The 17,795-nt window shown below is 40.2% G+C and overlaps 2 protein-coding genes across 22 annotated transcripts in view; one reads left to right on the top strand and one right to left on the bottom strand.

Annotated features, from left to right (window-relative positions):
* dock7 (dedicator of cytokinesis 7) overlaps positions 1-17,795 on the bottom strand; it is a 49,668-nt gene that overhangs the window by 18,551 nt on the left and 13,322 nt on the right. For 8 of the 21 annotated variants that reach the window (XM_061034365.1, XM_061034359.1, XM_061034357.1 and 5 more), the window contains exons 15-25: positions 8,446-8,563; positions 8,189-8,259; positions 6,407-6,545; positions 6,165-6,266; positions 5,801-5,887; positions 4,806-5,037; positions 3,615-3,779; positions 3,392-3,412; positions 2,868-3,037; positions 1,754-1,846; positions 127-216 (exon numbers count right to left, since the gene is read on the bottom strand). In XM_061034365.1, the coding sequence (XP_060890348.1) occupies positions 127-216; positions 1,754-1,846; positions 2,868-3,037; positions 3,392-3,412; positions 3,615-3,779; positions 4,806-5,037; positions 5,801-5,887; positions 6,165-6,266; positions 6,407-6,545; positions 8,189-8,259; positions 8,446-8,563 (1,288 nt within the window). The remainder of the gene's footprint in view (positions 1-126; positions 217-1,753; positions 1,847-2,867; positions 3,038-3,391; positions 3,413-3,614; positions 3,780-4,805; positions 5,038-5,800; positions 5,888-6,164; positions 6,267-6,406; positions 6,546-8,188; positions 8,260-8,445; positions 8,564-17,795) is intronic. The other 13 variants (XM_061034361.1, XM_061034367.1, XM_061034368.1 and 10 more) reach the window with 5 other exon arrangements.
* angptl3 (angiopoietin-like 3) lies at positions 13,336-17,428 on the top strand. The gene is made up of 7 exons (XM_061034356.1): positions 13,336-13,998; positions 14,164-14,274; positions 14,466-14,577; positions 14,704-14,817; positions 15,123-15,218; positions 15,814-16,086; positions 16,176-17,428. The coding sequence occupies exons 1-7, from the start codon at positions 13,468-13,470 to the stop codon at positions 16,358-16,360; spliced, it is 1,422 nt and encodes a 473-aa protein (XP_060890339.1). The 5' UTR covers positions 13,336-13,467; the 3' UTR covers positions 16,361-17,428.

Here is a 17,795-nt window from a genome sequence, read left to right as displayed (position 1 = left end):
AGACTCCACAGCCACCAAGTACAACATCAACCAGTCGAGAGGCACACATCCACAGACAAGACAGGTGAGGAGGCGAGTACAGAGCGGGGCGGGGGTTGGCTCCTCCCCCAGTGCAAGTGGCTCTACCTTTTTTGTGGGCAACCGTCCTGTTAAAGTTTGCAAGAAACTGGCGCTCTCAGTGTGCGAAGACATGCGATTGCCACAGCGCTCCATGGCCTATGGGTGGAATGAATGGAACGGTGACAACAAGGTTAGTGGAGGAGCAACGGGAGAAAGGGGGTTGCACCTTTTTCCACAGCACACAGGGAAAATGTGTCTGCTGGGTCTACCACATACATGCACACTTTACAGCTCAGTGATCTGTTGCACACACTTATAACACATGGAAACACAAATAAACAACTAGACACAGGATAGGGCCACAACACTTAAAAATGAACATGGAATCTAAAACAGTCATCTGTGGTTTGATTCCCTTGACGGAGGGGAGCAAAATGGCTAGAGCTCAAGGAAAGAAATTCTTTGAGTTAATGATTCTGAATCCCTCCAGGTGAACTGAATACTTCATAGGTGTAAAATGTAATCAGGAAATAACATTTTTAGTTCTAAAAGAGTTACCAATAAAAGGCAGAGTATGCCTATCATGTTGATCAATTGTTAGTGGATATTGGCACTATTTATTCAATGTTTTAATCTTATTTTGTGTACAATAAGCAAGCAGAAGTGATATAATTTCAGTTTCTTGACATTAATAATAACAGATGTGTAAATGAGAAACAAATATAAACAAAACAAACATGTCTCCATGTCATAAAAACTGAAAATGAGTACAAAAAAAGGACACAACGTCACATGAAGATAGAAAAATAAAGGTGACAGACATACACACACTCACACTCACAGTGATACCATGCTTCAGTGACAAAGTGATTGCTATGTAGGGTTAGTACAGAGTCAGGCAGGGATTCTAGTTGAGAGTGGAGACTATGAGGTTAATGCAGAAAGAGAGAGAGAGTAGCGATAGAAGAAAGAATTTATGAAATGAAAATGAATTCAAAAAGAGTCTAGTCTGAGGATTTCTAACACTACCCTTTTTCTCTTCTACTCCAACAATCCTTACAGTGTGCCTTGGTTTTGGGTTTAGCCACAACAGACCACTATAAACCCAAAACAACAGGCAGAACGACACGGAGAGAAAGAGGAGGCCAACTATGTTCCAGAAATTACAGATAAAAAGAGGGACTGAAATGTGCCGATTAAGTCTACGTGTTGAATCATGCAAGCACCGAGAAAAAGAGAGGTGTTAGATGTGATAAGTGGAAGGGATGACACTTCAGACTCTAGAGTGAGACAGAGGGTCATGGAGGCGGCTGTGACTCCCATGTAAGGGATCATGGGAGGCTTGTGATTTAAAGTTTACCAGAATACTGTAATATTTTGAAGTTTTGGACTTTATGTCTTCAGGGTAGGAATCTCTCTAGTTTGAAAAAAAAACTCAGCAAAAAGTGTTGTAAAAAGTCTGGAAGTAGCTTTATGATTATCTGGATCTATAAATGAAAAATGTGATCATGACTTCAGGACAAAAAAAACTCTCTTATAATACTCATTAGGGAGAAAATGCCCTTCTTAAGGACTTCTGGCAAAGTACAAAAATAAACCAAAACTCCAAATATCCCAGTATCCCTTCAAGGTGAAAAGAGTGAGCTGTTTTAGCAGTGAGGCAAAGTGAAGGACGGGGCATTCATAAAACCACCTGCATGGTTTCTGGAGCAGACCCAGGGCTGGATCCCCAGGGGGCACTCTTACAGCCCATGGTGTGCACCCACGAGTTGGAGCGGTCTAAGCCCTAGGTGTGCCAAGGTCAAAGGACACAAGGCAGGCAGGAAGCAAGGGAGTGAGCGAGCAGCACGGGGGGAGGGAAGGAGGAGGGAAGGAATAATGACAGGTTAAAGAGGTTCAGTGGTCAGGACTGCTGGAAGATGCCAAAGGACCAAAACAAAGGTTAAGTTGTCAGTAAATTAAAAAATCCAAATCATCACCACAGAGGAGCAAAGCACTTAGGTTCTCTCTCTCCCCTTTAGTCTCTGTGTAAGAAACAACCCCCCCCCTCACTCAGAGACAAGAGAAGAAAGGTTTAGTTAAATATAAGAGGCAAAGAGAACATTCATTAAACAAAGGGCTGCATTCACTCACTGCTCAGGTTAAATTAAAAAAGTGGGGAATCATTCAAGGCAAATACATAACACGAAAATAAATAAAATAAAAGATACTCAGAAAACCAGAAGAGACTTAGGCTGTTAATAACGCCTTTAAAAGATGTATGACTATTCAAATAATGTGCTAAAGTATCATCCTGCCATCATCTGCTTTGCTGATGTGACTGTTAACCAGATGTCTCTCTGATGCCTTTCACAACCTGCAAACACTGTGCATTGTGAGGGCGTGCATATGTTTGTGTGGGTGTCAGGTTGCTTTTACACAGGTTACAGAGATAAGATGTCCAGTCTTGTGTTTACGCATTTGCCATACAGTTTGCATGCTGATAAAATAGTCCCCACGGGACACTGAGCACATGGGGGGACCTGCCTATTGTGTGCGTTTAGAGCTATGGATTCAGTTCAATCACCTTACATAAGTGTGTCTCAAATACATCACAGATCAGTCAAGAGCTGCAGCTGTGTTCAACATTTGACTTTACTGACTGTCACTTCTATTTCTGTCTATTGTCCGCATGAGAACCACGTGTAATATTTTGGGTTTGAGCACCTTTTTTTTCTGCCCTAACAGAAAACAAACTGATATCTATCTGAGACTAAAGAAGTCACGGGCTGATGTAAAAATTGAAAGATATTAATTCAAAGCTTTACCTTGCTGCCAATGATGGCGCGGACCTCATCGTCAGGAGAGGTGGGAGTACCAGAGATGTCAGGGTTACTGTTGCTAAGGCTACGGGAGCGATTGAGGTTGAGGCTCGCTGGGCGAACAGCTGAACGAGCCATAGTGGCATAGTGAACCGAACCTCCCAACCCTCCCGGGCCTGGGAAAACAAAGAAAGGAAAGTGGGAGAAAGGTATATGATTGGCTATCTGCTTCTAGGAAGACAATGAAGGTCCACTGACATGATGGTTGCATGTTTACTCTGCGCCCAATGCCCACATGTACATTTGTAATAACCCCACTTCAGACCAAAGAGCCAATGAACCAAGACACGATTCTACAACTTCAATTTGGCAAACATAAAGGGTAATACAGTGTTAAGTACATTTATTCCACGACGATCATAAAAACAAACTTGACGGGAAAATGAGTGGAAAGAAGCATGAAGCATGATATTGTCATTTTGGAGGGAACAACAATTGCTCGCAATGTTAAGATCCACAGTTGTTTGTACCTGTTATGGATGAGTTGGGGTCTGTGTTGAGCAGGCAGAAGAAAAAATAGATGCAGGGAGGGAAAAAAGCAAAAGATAAAAAGAAATAGAAGAGGAAAAATTATGGCCAGTAGGTTTGACAATAGAAACCCAGTGAAGATGAAGGTGGGTTGAATGAAGGTAACTTAAAAGGGAGAAAACAGAAAAGAAGACACAGAATATTTAATATTAACATTCAACATACCTGGGGAAGGCGAGTTGGGGTCTGCGCTGGGCAAGCGGAAGACGTAGTGGATGTAAGATGACAGCAGGCCGTTGCGGCCATGCATGTCTTGGCTGGTGTCCAAGTACTTATGAAGACGGTTCACTATGGATGCCATGACCTCGAAGGATGCCTGGCCCAGGTTGACTAAACACACAAACCCACCAACACACATTGACATGTTTCAATGCAGACATGGAATAAGACATTATTGATTTAAGACATTGTACATTCTACATATTGTGTAGTTGGGTAACGGCTGACCAGCAAAAATATATATATGTACTGTATATATATATTTATACAATTACTGCTGAATTTGAATAATTAGAAGTCTGTTTATGTGAGTGGTTCTCAACATTTTTCTGTCATGTCCCCGCTTGGAGGAATAAACTGTTAGTGACCCCACTGGAAAAAAATGGTAACCAATAAGACCAAGCTAAAATGTATCAAAATGCCATCCAGATTGTTAACACTCATTTCGGTATTAAGCATGTGTGTTCAATAGCATTTATTTACCCTTTCTACATCAACGAATCATATCTACTTCAAATACTTTCATGAAAGTGTAGTAAAGATATTATATTCCAGTTGATTTTTTAACTTAATGAACACAGCAGAGTGGCAACATTTAAATCTTCTTCACATATTTCTCTGAAGACTTGAGGAGATGTTTCAACTTCAACAAATAGGACAGTAAGAGGTGAGGATCTAACCACCGACCTCTTTATCAGTGGACAGCTCGCTCTATCTCCTGAGTCACATCCATCTCCTATAACAAGTGTCCAGCAGCATCTCAGCATTAGTTTGTACACTATTTTATTTGTCTTTGTGCTGATCCTTGCCATTTTTCAGTTTTAGAACATTTATACACACGAATGAAAGATACTATTTCAAACATCAAAAACTGATGTAGGAGGGAAACTCTGAATGGAAACAGTTGCAGTGGTGACAAACCAGAGTTTGAAAATACATACACAGCAAAGGCGGCCAAGTTACTATGACCTCATTTTATTTATTCAATTTTTTTTCATTATCTGTTCCAGCTACATTCTACAGCTTGAGGTGATAAAATGTATGCCTTACTATACTAGAGAGATTAACACCTCCAAGCTGGAGGTTAATCAATATGTGATCTATGGCTTATCAGGTTAGTGCAATAAAATATCTTACCAATCTGCCCGGCAATGACTGGCGGCCGCACAACGAGCAACACCAGCTTGTCAAGCAGAAGGTGAAGAAATCGAACCACTGGCTCCAGCTGGGAAGAGTTTAACGCCGCAATGCTGGACTTGAGCTCGGCCTCCAGGTTGTTCTCCATGATGCGCATATCACCTATCCTGACTGGGAACATGTGCTCGTCCAGGGCGTGAACCAAGGCGAAGAACTTATCCAGATACTGGTCCTGGATAGGGAGAGAGGGGATAATGTAAGATATGTGTTGACATAAGATACACAAGATGAGGAAAACAGGACAAGAAAAAAGGAGAGAGGGATGATCAAGATGGGTGCAGAGAAAAGAGGACAGCAAGAAAAATTGAATTAGCCTAACCCTAAAGGAAAAAAAATCACAACAGTGTTAAAGGTAGAGAAAGTTAAAGTAGAAAAAGCTAGAAGGTAGTCATCAAAAAAGTAAGCTTGGATCTACTCGTCTTAAGTTGGCTCACCAAGTGGAATCCACAAAAACGAAGGCTACTACAAGAACACACCAGAACCCAGCAAGTCTAATCTGCGCCAGGAGCAGTGATTTATGAGCACATTAGTCCCAGTTAGGCTCCTAGGGACCACAGTCAAGCCCTCTACACCCCAACCGACACAGAGATGGAGTAGACTCCAGTAAATTACTGGTGAGGCGAGGTTCACCCACTAATGAACTGATGCTAGGGAGGGTGTACAGTCTAAACCTGAAAACAGCCCGTTTGTCTTCACTGTAACTGATTTTTTAAAGTGTAACCTGTGTTCATGTATAAAAAGGATTCGACAGAAATTGATATAACAACAAAATAGAAAAGCAGGATACAGAGTAAATTGTGCAGCTACATTTTCCCTTCGCTCAGATATAGAGCAATGACATCATCCGTAAAGAGGAGACAGAGTAGGAGGAGGAGAGGTGGTGAAGTTGAATCCCCAAAAGACAGTGAGTAATATGATATACACATTACTGTTACCTGTGTGTGGATGGCTGAAACAGTCACCACTTCCACATTAAATACTCCTCGGTGGTTGTCAACCCACTTCATCCCTGGGAGAGGAACCTAAAGAGACAAACACCCATTTTTTTTAAATCATTTGAATAAAGAACATTTTACAAAGGGTACCAAAAAAAAGCCTGAGTGGACAGCTGAGATTCAACATCATCAAAGGGTGCTCTGAAGTCACTGAAAGACAGTAATAAAAGTCTAAACATTATTGCAACAACATCTGCAAAAATAGAATTTCTTCCCCCTTTCAGTATATGTAACTACATTCATGCTTTTCTTTTTTTTTTTATCATTTAAGTAGTTGATTCATTATTTACAAAATGCATCTTACATCTGGTGAGAGAACGGAGTAGGATTGTGGAGGTTTTTCCAGAGACACAGGCAGACAGAAGTGTCCTGTCCGCAGACGTCCATTCTGCAGCATGGGGATCCACTACAGACAATGAAGACAAGAACAAATCAAGATTCAATTCTGTGTGTTGTTCACACCTATCCCTGCCTGAACCTCCCAACAGAATGAGCGCAAATAACTGTTAGCCTCAACCATCGGATGATCACATGACTGTTTCATACCGTGTATCCCACAGGGGTCTCCAGCGGTGTGTTCTGCTTCTGCTGACAGCTGACGTGGTAAAAGGTGAAGAGAATGTGGTGGTGGTCCGACAGGGATGCAGGCAGCTTGATCTTGACCTCATCATGAAAGTCGGGGGATCTGTTGGAAACAAATCGTAACCGTAAAATACAACTACTCAATAGGTGACAGAATACGCAGGACAACAGATTAGTGTCCTCTCTAAGTAGATACAAATATTTGCTAAGGCTGACATCTCAAGGGCAATACACCTCAACTGTATAGCCTTAATTATATATTCACTATTGATCTCCTGTTGCATGACCAAACTATAAAACCAAAACAAGTTGTAACTCCAGACACTAATGAGTTACAGTTCCATTTTTACCTATGAGAGGTTATTTTTTGTATCGAGGGCCGCAAAGGGTATGACCGCTTTTCTTTCCTGACTTCAGTGGTCAATGCCATCTCAATACTGCTGTGCACATTTTAAAAGACTCATTTATGGAAACTAATATGAATAGTTTTACCTCCTCATGCTGTACGATTCCAGCCAAACAGACTTACACACTAGCTAGCTATAGACTTGGACACAAGAAGCACATTTCCATCACTGTTGTACTATTTATATACAGCATACTTTTCTGCCTGGGTCCATTTATAACTTTGGGACTTGGTCTACAGACGTAGCAGAACCTCATTGTGAAAAAAAAAGTTGTCTAATAGGAAATTACGTAACACATCGTAAATTACTTTGGCTGAATTCTTTAAGTCCCCCAGGAGGAAACTTTATCTGCAGGCCAATGCTCAAAAACAAATAAGTCCCAACTACAGCAGGCCCACCAACAAAAACACCAGGATCACTTTAATGGTGGAAATGAGGAAAAGTGATGAAAAGGGGCCAGCAGTGCCCTCATTTCTCACGGGAACAAATGTTGGACCAGAAAGAAAAACCTCTAGGGTGAAAAGTCCTAGAAGCAACTTTATTTCCAAAAGCAACTACAAGTACAAGGTGAAAGATTTTCCAGATTTCAAAACATTTTTCATGAAATAATTGTTTTCCCTTTCAACTTTCCCTTGTCAGAAGTTTTCCTTTATGTGAGTTTTTTTGAAGAAAAATATTACAGCAATTCTGAGTACAATTCAGACTGTAAAACGTCCATTACTTATAATCATTTCTATTGGTTGGATTAATTCTAGATGCACGACTGTCCTCGACAGAGGTACATCATTCAGGTCGATCATATTAGCCCTGAAAGTTTGACCCCTGGGTGACAAATGACAAACCTCTATATGTCGTAAAGAAAGCCCTAATAGTGGTAATAAAATAAAATATTAGAGACCCCTTAGCTCTTATGTACAGCGGGAAAAAACGTGTACCAAGGGCAGCACCTCACACGGTCCAGAAGGTTGATTCAACCTGTTCTTTAATGGATGCCATCAAAAGAGCTAATGGAAGTGTAAGAGTAAGAGATGTTGCGCTGATGTTAAATGAAAAGGTGAAGATAAGTGGATTTAATTTTAAACTGAGCGAAGTATTTCAAAGTTCCAAAGCTCACAGGTAACGTGATTGCCATCAGAGGTCGTGACATAAATCAGGTTCTAATGATTATAACAGCAGGGATTCATCTTATATTGAAACGCAGGTAACGGTCAAACAATAAAGGATATTTAGAATGGGAGAGTTTTACCAGTGATAAATCACTATCCCTGTCACACATTTCTTACAGTGCTCAGTAAAGAAAATTCCAACCAAAAGATGTCATGAAGACAAAATAACTCACCTGTTATGGTACACCACAGAAGTATAGGCTTCTTTGTAGAAATCAGCACAGCTGGACTTCCCAAATATCACCTGTAGGATGAATAAAACGTTACCCTGAGCAGATTTGGTAGCATTCAAACTGCTGATAACAGCAACTACACCCAACCCCTGTTTTCACTTTTTTCGTTTTATGATAGAGTCATCAGTTGTCAACATAACAACATCAATACACATATTTCTAAAGTGTATTATAGTGTGACACATTTCATGGCATACCGGCATTGCATTGTTTGGATCCTCTCCATTCATGAATTGCACTTTGACTGTGATGTTGCGGGCGGAGCCTTGTCGGTTAGCGAAGTTTAGACTCTGAGGGTTCACATACAGCAGATTCCTAGCAGACGGACACAAGCAGAGAAAAACAGGACACATCATGAGTTATGTTATTTAAATAACTCACACAAACATTAGATCACAAAGAAAAAAAACTTTGCAAACAAAGAATGACATTTTTAAATAGTATGTAAATGATATAATGGACAGTAGCCATAAGAATATTTGTCTCCCAGAAATAACCTTTTATACTGTATGCTACGTCACTCCCAAAGCATGTAGGATATGTTGAATATATAACCCTACATGTTGAACTTTTCAGACTTTAAAAATGCAATGCTCACATATAATGACTTCCGTTAATTAACAGATATCCACATCCATGTTTTGACCTTGTGTTATAAGCTAATATACTTAAGAATGAATAAAAAGGTTAAGTCATGTCAGAGATTGTTCATCTCTTTTTGTTGTATACTGTATTAAAGAAAGTCAAGATAACCTTAACCCGTGACCTCATGCTCTGACATAAACTCAGCGTCTTTGAAAGTGCATGTCCCGTTTTCCTGGCACAGTTACATAAGATTCAACAAACTGATAAATATAAGAGGCCAAGGCCAGAACAGTAGGTACCATCCACCAAAACCACCAAACTAAAGGGGACAGGGCTTTAGCTGTTAGAGTCCCCCCGCAGACTTTGGAACAGCCTGCCAGAAGAGATCAGGCTTGAACTAGAGTCCCTCGATCTACTTCTCTACTTAAGACATTCTTTTACAAAAAGCTTTTACTTTTTATTTTTAATATTTTATTCTATAATCTGCTTTTGTTGTCTGTTGTGATGCACTTTGTTACTTGTATAGCAAAGTGGTACACAAGTAAAGTATTATTATAGTAAATTTGGGTGCAAAACTTGAAAGTAGTACCCTTCAAATTTCAGAAAGAATGGCATCTGTCTATGAATAAAATTGATCAATTACGTTGTTAAGTTAAGTTAGGATAGTTGATGAATGAGGAGGAAGTGAGAGGTTGTTGACATGATGCAAAGGTGGTAACATTTAAGAAAACAATTCTGCATGAGCGAATACAATTTAAAAACCTGTCTCCGAGGTGACGCACAAACTCAACAGCACTTGAGGCTGAGCAGTGGTCATCAAGATTAACCATGACGTTAACTAGCCATTATACATAATAGATAACTTTCTCTTTGAATTCATTTTAATGTTGCCTTTTATTGATTCTGCCCAATGACTAGAAAGCTACAATCTGCTAAGTACTGGTAGTTTTCTTTTAATAACAAACTAAAAGTTGTGGTAAAATGTTGCATCTGTGATCATTATCTTCAGTCAAACTAATAGTGTTAGTTCTGTGCTGTTAAAATACTGGTCAATAGACCATTGGGAGGGGGGAGGGGGGGGGGGGGGGCGCTCACAGGAGGAAGGGCAAAATTAAACCAGGATCAGCTGACAAACCGCAATGACGTAGTCAAGCCTGTGGGGGACGGCCCCATTGAGACCACAGCTGGAATCACAACGGACAAAGAAGCGTGGGAATGTCTCGTCTTGTATTGACTAGAATTTCACTCATTTTCTTATTCTGCTACCCGCCATCTATTATGTTCTAACAGTTTTATTGGCAGCTTTAAAGTGGGAGAGTTGATTATGAACTGAAATAGACCTAAGGATGACTTCACCGTCAAAAAGCTGAAATACCCATATAAGCACAAAGGTATTCACATTGATTGGTCAGTTCTTCTCTTCAAATTTATCTTAGGTTAATAAGTACACAGGGATACCCTGAAAGTAAACTCTGCACTGTAGGTGTCCCAATAGACTCCTAACTGAAATAACAGCTGGATACCTTCCTCATTCTAGTCAAGAGACCACATAAGGGGACACAGTCATTGTTTACTGAGTCTAAACATAGATCAGCATAATCTTTGTCATAGGCCAGGTGAAAGACAAAAGCATTTTCTAGTAATTTGGGTAATGCAGCGAAGGAAAGGCAAATAAGAAACAAGACTGACTGTCAGAAGGACAACCATAGTCAGTGAATCTGAAGGGACGAAAGGCATTAAAAACGAAGTTTACTCACTTTATGTAGTTGTTAGAATAAAAAATATTCAAATGAATCTAACATACTGTAAATTAAAACATTGCTCACATTTTAACAAATGTCAAGACATCTTGTAGCATGGCCCATCCTGCCCAAATTGTGTGGCAAGTTCTTTATAGTTCTGATTGATCCTTTAATTTATCCTGTACAGTCATGACTGCCACATTACAGTGATCTAGCAGTACTGGATTATGTTCTGTAGGCATCGGACATTAATCATTAATTAATAAGCAATGCTGTCTCAAGTTCATTGAAATGTGCACATTTTACTTTGAAGCAATATAATTAGTTTTTTCTTTGAATAAACCAGAAACTATATAATGAATAATTCTGCATAATTCCAGTAAAACTTTGAGATGCAGTTGAAATGGGTAAAGTTTGCCATGAAAACAGGATGCATTGCACAGCTTTTTTGCGGCGATGCATCCTGGTTAGCTTTTAATTTTTTTGTCAATGCAGCACTCTGTGGTACTTATTGCTTTAATTGCCTCCATTAAACATGGCAAAAATTCACATTAGCATTGGGAGCTGGTTGGTGGTATGCACAACATCGAACCATGAAACAAAGGACTGACTCACAACAAATCATCAGAGCAATCCTCCAAACTAGGTTCAACAACTGAAAAAACTAATGTATTGACTTTTGCTTGAAAGGTCCCGCATAAAACACCTCAGGAATTACAGGTAGAATGCATGACTGTAATTGGTGTGGTGACCGATACAGCAGTATGGGAATTCAAAACTTGCGTTCAATAGGAATTTACCTGGATAACATTTTACAAAAGGACAGCAGCATAAGAAAGTGAGCAATATTTTTTGATTTGAGTTCAATGGGTAGTTCAATAGGTGGTTGAGTGTTTGTTATTTAATATGATGCACAAAGGCTCACAACACCATGGCTCCCAAAGATATACTTATTTATTTGCTACAGAACAAAATGTTTCAAGCACCTGATGAAGAGCCCGGTCTGGCTCGAAACGTTGTGTTCTTGAATGCAAATAGCAAATTGATAAGTATATCTTCGGGAGCCAATGTGTTGAGTCTTTGTGCATCATGTCAACTGATTCTTTACGACCCAGCGCCTTACTAAGTGATTTGCATGTGTTTGTTATTTGTCCAGTGAAGATAAAAGCTCTTATTTTAAATCAGGCAGAAAGATGCTCGCTTCACTGCGGAAAGAACAGCAGCTCATGTTAGGTTCAAAACCCTTTACCCTCTTGCTCTTACCGCTGTGCTGGCATGAAGGATACTGAATATCAGCTTTATGCTGGTTAAGCAAATTCCTGGAACATTCACTCCATCAGTGGTCATTTTTTTTTATTTTCTATAGGAACATTTCTTTCTGCTCTTTTCATATGGATAAGCCTGCAGTTTGTCATTACTGTGTGCTGAGGTAATCCGTCCCTATAACCGCAAATTACTGGACAAAGCTCATTAAAATGACTGTATGGTATTTTCACCCTACTGTAATAGGGTACTAAAATGTTTCCATTTTAAACCAAGGGTAACTTAAGGGCCAAATATCCACAACACTCTCTACAACTCTTCGATGTGCATCTTACATAATGATGTTCAAATCTCTGCTTTCGCCATACAGAGTGACCAGATAGCTGACAAATGAACATAAATGTTAAGGGCAATAACAAACGCTGAAATAAAAGCTTCCAAATAGAACATTTTCAAAGTAAACATACCTGGACAAGAAGCAATTCTTAGCTCTGATTAGCCAAAGTAGTAGTGACTGCAAGACGTAGCAATCATTCAGTTTGGAAGGCTTTCTTGACACCCTGACAGAACAAGTTCACTTTTGAGATTGAGAACCACAAAGCATCTGGTGCCAGAAGAATAAATATTTATACTGCAATTAAATACTACACCGAGTCATTTCACTGATTAGTTCCTCACTCGCTGGCTGAAAGTGGACATATTTCACCAACATTGCAAGTCTCCCTAAAACAACTTACTAAGAAATTGCCATAAAGATTGTTTTTTTACGATAGGACTCGGTGCACAGAACTGATCCCTTAAAAGCTGCAAGCTAATCAGTAAACTGTATATTCTCCATTTCATGTCCCCTGGCATAGAAAAATATCACACATGGCATTATAAAGTTGATAAAAAAATGACAAGTCTGAGCAATAAAACCAAGATGATGAGTACACACTGCCCAAACTCTCTCAACATCTTAACATCATTCATGCCCAGAAGCTCAACCCTGGCACAGATGACAGGCTCACTCCCCTCCCCATGCAAAAAAAAAAAGGAAGGAAGGAGGGAGAGAGAGCTGGGTGCTAGGCTGATTCAGCAGGGCGCTAAATCAAACCCCAGAGCATTAATTACACACAGCATTATCAATCAGAGCAAAGTGTGTGCAGGGTTATCAGGTTTGAGATTGATCAGACTGACGATCCATCAAAAGCCTGTGATGGCCATTGTTGGCTTTCTGCTGATCAGCTAAAGCTATGCACTACAGATGGGGAACAGGGGTGTGGTATGGAGAGGGGATTGGGGTTAAACGGGCAGTACAGAAGAGGGGGGGTTGTATATGTCATTTGCTCACTGCTGTGATTTGTTTGTTTAGGAGAGGGAGGGCTCGAGAGGGATTTGGGAGGAGGTAGGGTGCAGAGCTAAAACATAGTAGGGTTTAATGATCAGCTAATCCCCCCTCCTCTACCGAGAGGGCAGTATATAACACAGGGCGGCCACTGCTCTCACATCATTTAACCAGCAAGAAAGTCTAGGTTCGAGGCATAGAAAAGGAAACCAGTGTTGAGTAAAGCACAGAGTAGAGGAAAGCAAGACAGTAAAACTCTGTATGAGAAAATCTTTTAGAATCCAGGGCTGGACAAGAAAGTCATGATGAAGAAGTGTTTTCTGTTGCTGCTGTTAGCTACGGCCATTGCTTCTATCCCTCTGGAAACCTCAGGTAGAGCAGAGTACACCACCCTTTCCATCCGGGGCTTTACCACAGAACCAAGCCCAACCGAAGCAAAGTCTCGCTTTGCCATGCTGGATGATGTCCGTCTACTTGCAAATGGCCTCCTTCAGCTAGGCCAGAGTTTACGGGAGTTCGTCCACAAGACCAAAGCCCAAATCAACGACATCTTCCAAAAGTTGAACATTTTCGACCGCTCTTTTTACCAGCTCTCGGTGGTCACGTCAGAGATAAAGGAGGAAGAGGAGGAGCTGAAGAAGACCACCAATTTCTTGAAGACCAACAATGAGGAGATCAGGAACCTGTCGCTGGAAATTAACTCCAAGATCAACAACATCGTGCAGGAGCGTATGCAGCTGCAGAGCAAAGTGGGGAGTCTGGAGGAGCGGCTGCAGGGACTGTCGCAGAGTTTGGTCCCTGCTGACCAGCTTGGTGAGATGGTTACCCTCAAGGTAAGGAGCTAAAAGGCACTGAAACAATTCAGTGTTTCCTTTATATGTTTGGATCAGTTATTGTAATATAAATGACCTTTTACAGAGGAGAAGAGTAAGCAAATTAAACTGCACCAAAAGGACTTCAATTTACTTAAACTGTTTTTTATGATCACATTTTTTTAGGAGGTGATTGAAGCACAAGAAAAAACGATCACCAGCCTGTTGAATGCTGTGAGGGAGCAGCATGATCAGCTTGACCACCAGAAAACTAAGATTAAAAATCTAGAGGAAAAGGTAAACAATACATCACAACATGTTTTCCCTACAGGCAGAATATCTGTTATTTGTTATAATCTATTGAGGCAGTTTTAACTCTCCATGAAAATCCTTTTTTTTAATAGGAATATGATATGCCTTATTGAAGGGAAACCACTTCATAGGATAACATAACTGACCATAGTTGATTCATGTGCACTCTCTTGCAGCTAAACTTTGACAGCTTTCAAGATACAGTCGATAAGCCAATGAATTCGGAGCTGGCAGCTTCTGATATGTTTGAATATCTGACGGGAAACTCAACCGGTCTGGACACCAATGGTAAAACTCTTTCAAATGTATTATGTTAGTTAAAATGTTGGTGTGATAAATGTTCTTAAAAATAAATGTAGAGATAAGAAGTTTAAGGGGGAAGTGGCTGCCTTAACCTTAATCATTGTGTTTCAGACCTCCCAAGAGACTGCAGTGACCTGTTTAACAAAGGCGAGGCAAACAGTGGAATCTACGTTATCAAGCCAAACCAAACTGAGCCATTCAACGTCTACTGCGAAATGGGCTCAGGTGGGTCAGACTGAAACTAACTGAGTTCAAATTAAGAATAAACTACTGTATCCATCCCTGTACTGTGTATTCAGAGGAGCTGACATGTATTAATTTAAGCCTTGGTATTTACGACCATTTCATTAGGTCAGGATGAAATAAAAAGGAATCAAGCTAGTTAGCCACTAGAACAGGTTATCCGAAGGGCAGACACTCATGGGGACTTCCCATTCACATTATCCATGACAAGGAGGCTTCCTGATACTTGTGTAAACATTTGAGCACATTGTTCAGTAACTTCCATATATTTCTAATCCATTCAACAGATGAAGGTTCAACTGTCATCCAACGCAGGGTCGGTGGTTCAGTTGACTTTGACCAGACATGGGATGAGTATGAGAAAGGCTTTGGAGATCTGGAAAGTGAGTTTTTGACTTGGCATTCAATTAATAATATGCTGTTTTATGCCACTTTCGAAACCCTTTTGAACTGTTTCTTGTTGCAATTAATTAATGAGTGTACTTTTCAGCGAAACTTCAGAGATTTAAGTTTGCAGGAGAGTTATTTTCAAGTACTTCCTGCATGCATGGTCATAGGAAATAGTTGTTTTTACACCACTGCCTTGAACTGACAAAGAGACTTCCTGTATTGACCGAGTATTCAACATGTTTTGGCAGTTTACCCAGAAGCCCTCGCTGGCAGAAGCTCTTAAGTGCAGTCATGCCACATTCAAAAGTAATGACTCCTGCAGGCATCAAGTCACTACAATATGCACAATTACTAACCCAGTAATTGTTTCTTTACAGTTTTCTTAAGCAATCTACCACAGGCAAGAAAGTGTATTTAGACGAATGGCTGCTCTGGTTCAATATGGATGTCTCTAACTATATTGGAAACAAAGCAGAAACTAACATTATTATGCCAAAAAGGCACAGCCTGGGAATATACTATATGTTTGAAATGTCTGAAGAACGTATGTATCTCAACGTGATAAAAACGGACTGATGTGTTTTGCAGAGGACTACTGGTTGGGCTTGAAGAAGATCCACAGCTTGACACAGCAGGGAGTTTACATCCTGCGTATTGATGTGGAGGACTGGAAGGAGGAGAAGCACTGGGCTGACTACCGCTTCTCACTGGAGGGTTCTTCCAAGGACTATGTAATCCATGTCAGCCACTTCTCTGGTGACCTATCCGATGCCATGGCCAACAGCACCGGCATGCGATTCTCCACAAAAGACAGAAATAATCACAACAACAGAAACTCCAACTGTGCTCGCAATTACACAGGTAAACAGATTTACAGGCTGATTTGGTAAAATTGTAGAGCCCAACTAATGTTTATATAATGTATGTCTCTTGTCTTGTTCCATTTCCAGGTGGTTGGTGGTTCAATGCCTGTGGAGAAACCAACCTTAATGGAAAGTATATGTGGTTGAGGGCCAAAGGGCGTTCTATGAGACGAAAAGGTATTTACTGGAAGCCGGGCACAGGGCCCTCGTATTCCCTCAAGGCGACCAAGATCACCATAAGACCAGCCGCTACTGCTGAGAGCTTCAACTAAAACCAGAGTGAAGACCAAAACTGTTCCCATTGTAACAAACATGCTCAGCAAAAAAAGTTCCAAAGAAGGTGACAGTGAATGAACACAGTCATGATTTATGTATATGACAAAAAATTCTAAGTTATTTGCTGCATTAGGCCGATTGCTTACGACGCCAGTTTTGTCAGAGACTGGCGCTGACCGAGCGAAAAACAGGCGAAAAAAATGTCACAAGTCGGAAAATGCTGAACATGCAATGATGCAACATTGCCAACGTCACTAAGGTCGTTAACCTATTGGGTCTGATCCAGTGGGGACGGTAGAATTGTCATTATGCAACATCTGCTATCACTTGCAAAATGGACTTATTGATCCCCATCAGCAAACTGATTCAGTGCTGGCTGCAAAATGCCACTGTGCTACAGGAGAGAGAAAGAACACTAACAGGATAGATTAGGAAGCAAATGGAGATGACTTATGTTGAAATGTTTTCATTGAACTTTAATGTATTCTACTGCATCCATGTCTACTAAGCTATTTAAAAATGCATATTATATTTGTGATGTAAAGCTGTTGCATGTTTCCTTGGAGCTCCAGACATTCCCACATGATAAGTCTTACATAAGGCATGCATTATATAAGTCAGGCATACTACATCTCCAACATCTCAAGAAGTGCTCAAACTTGTTTTATCTCCCCTTTACACAACTTCAACCTCGGTTACATGGAAACTAATCTTTAATGCAGGAGCAATTTCATCAGACTAACACGGTACAAAATATTGGAGAAAAATAGCTTTTGCAGCGCACTGATGAGGTTTTTGTCTTTTTTTTGGGTCTGTTTCCTTTTTTTACTCTGTAAAGTATTTAAACCATATTCATGCTACTTTATGCTCTGTGCTGATTATGTTAGGAAAACCATTTCTATGTCTGTCCTTTGTTAATGAGTCATATTGACTCTCGTCCATCACGACAACTTTATTGTCAATGTGCCACATACCAACATGTTCCCCTGACAAGTAGTTTTATGTGCTCTAACAAATCATTTATTTATGATGACGAATTAAAGTTACTGATCAATCTTCCATGACTCAGCTTTTTATAGTGTTTTTATACAATTATGTATTCAACCAAATACAAAAGTATACAAATAATAGAAGAAAAGAACAAAAACCATGAAATGGAATTGATACATTATGATTCTTACACTCAATCGATTAAGAGAATAATGTAATTAAAGACACAAAATGTAGATTCCGCCGCCAGGGGGATCTCAATCAATACTACAATAACAAAAGATGACGTCGAGGCTAGCGGGGAATCATGGGAGTTCTCTCAGCTACCACACCCCCCCAATATTTTATCAAGGCAGCTATACAGCAACAGAACAGCAGCTTTCAGTAGCTTCCTTGTGTAGCGGTCTTTTGCGTTACACTAGGTGTTTCCACGGCAACGAT

The sequence above is a fragment of the Labrus mixtus genome, chromosome 3 (genome assembly GCF_963584025.1).
Source record: "Labrus mixtus chromosome 3, fLabMix1.1, whole genome shotgun sequence".
In the NCBI taxonomy this organism is placed as follows: Eukaryota; Metazoa; Chordata; class Actinopteri; order Labriformes; family Labridae; genus Labrus; species Labrus mixtus.
The sequence above is the reverse complement of the archived record's forward strand: the minus strand, read 5'-3'. Positions and strand labels throughout refer to the sequence as shown.

Bases quoted from the DNA above. Each gene is read 5' to 3' on its own strand.
- angptl3 (XM_061034356.1), top strand. From the start codon at position 13,468: ATGATGAAGAAGTGTTTTCTGTTGCTGCTGTTAGCTACGGCCATTGCT. The intron at 15,219-15,813 runs GTGAGTTTTTGA...TGTGTTTTGCAG, and splicing joins AGGCTTTGGAGATCTGGAAA to AGGACTACTGGTTGGGCTTG. The intron at 16,087-16,175 runs GTAAACAGATTT...TTCCATTTCCAG, and splicing joins CTGTGCTCGCAATTACACAG to GTGGTTGGTGGTTCAATGCC.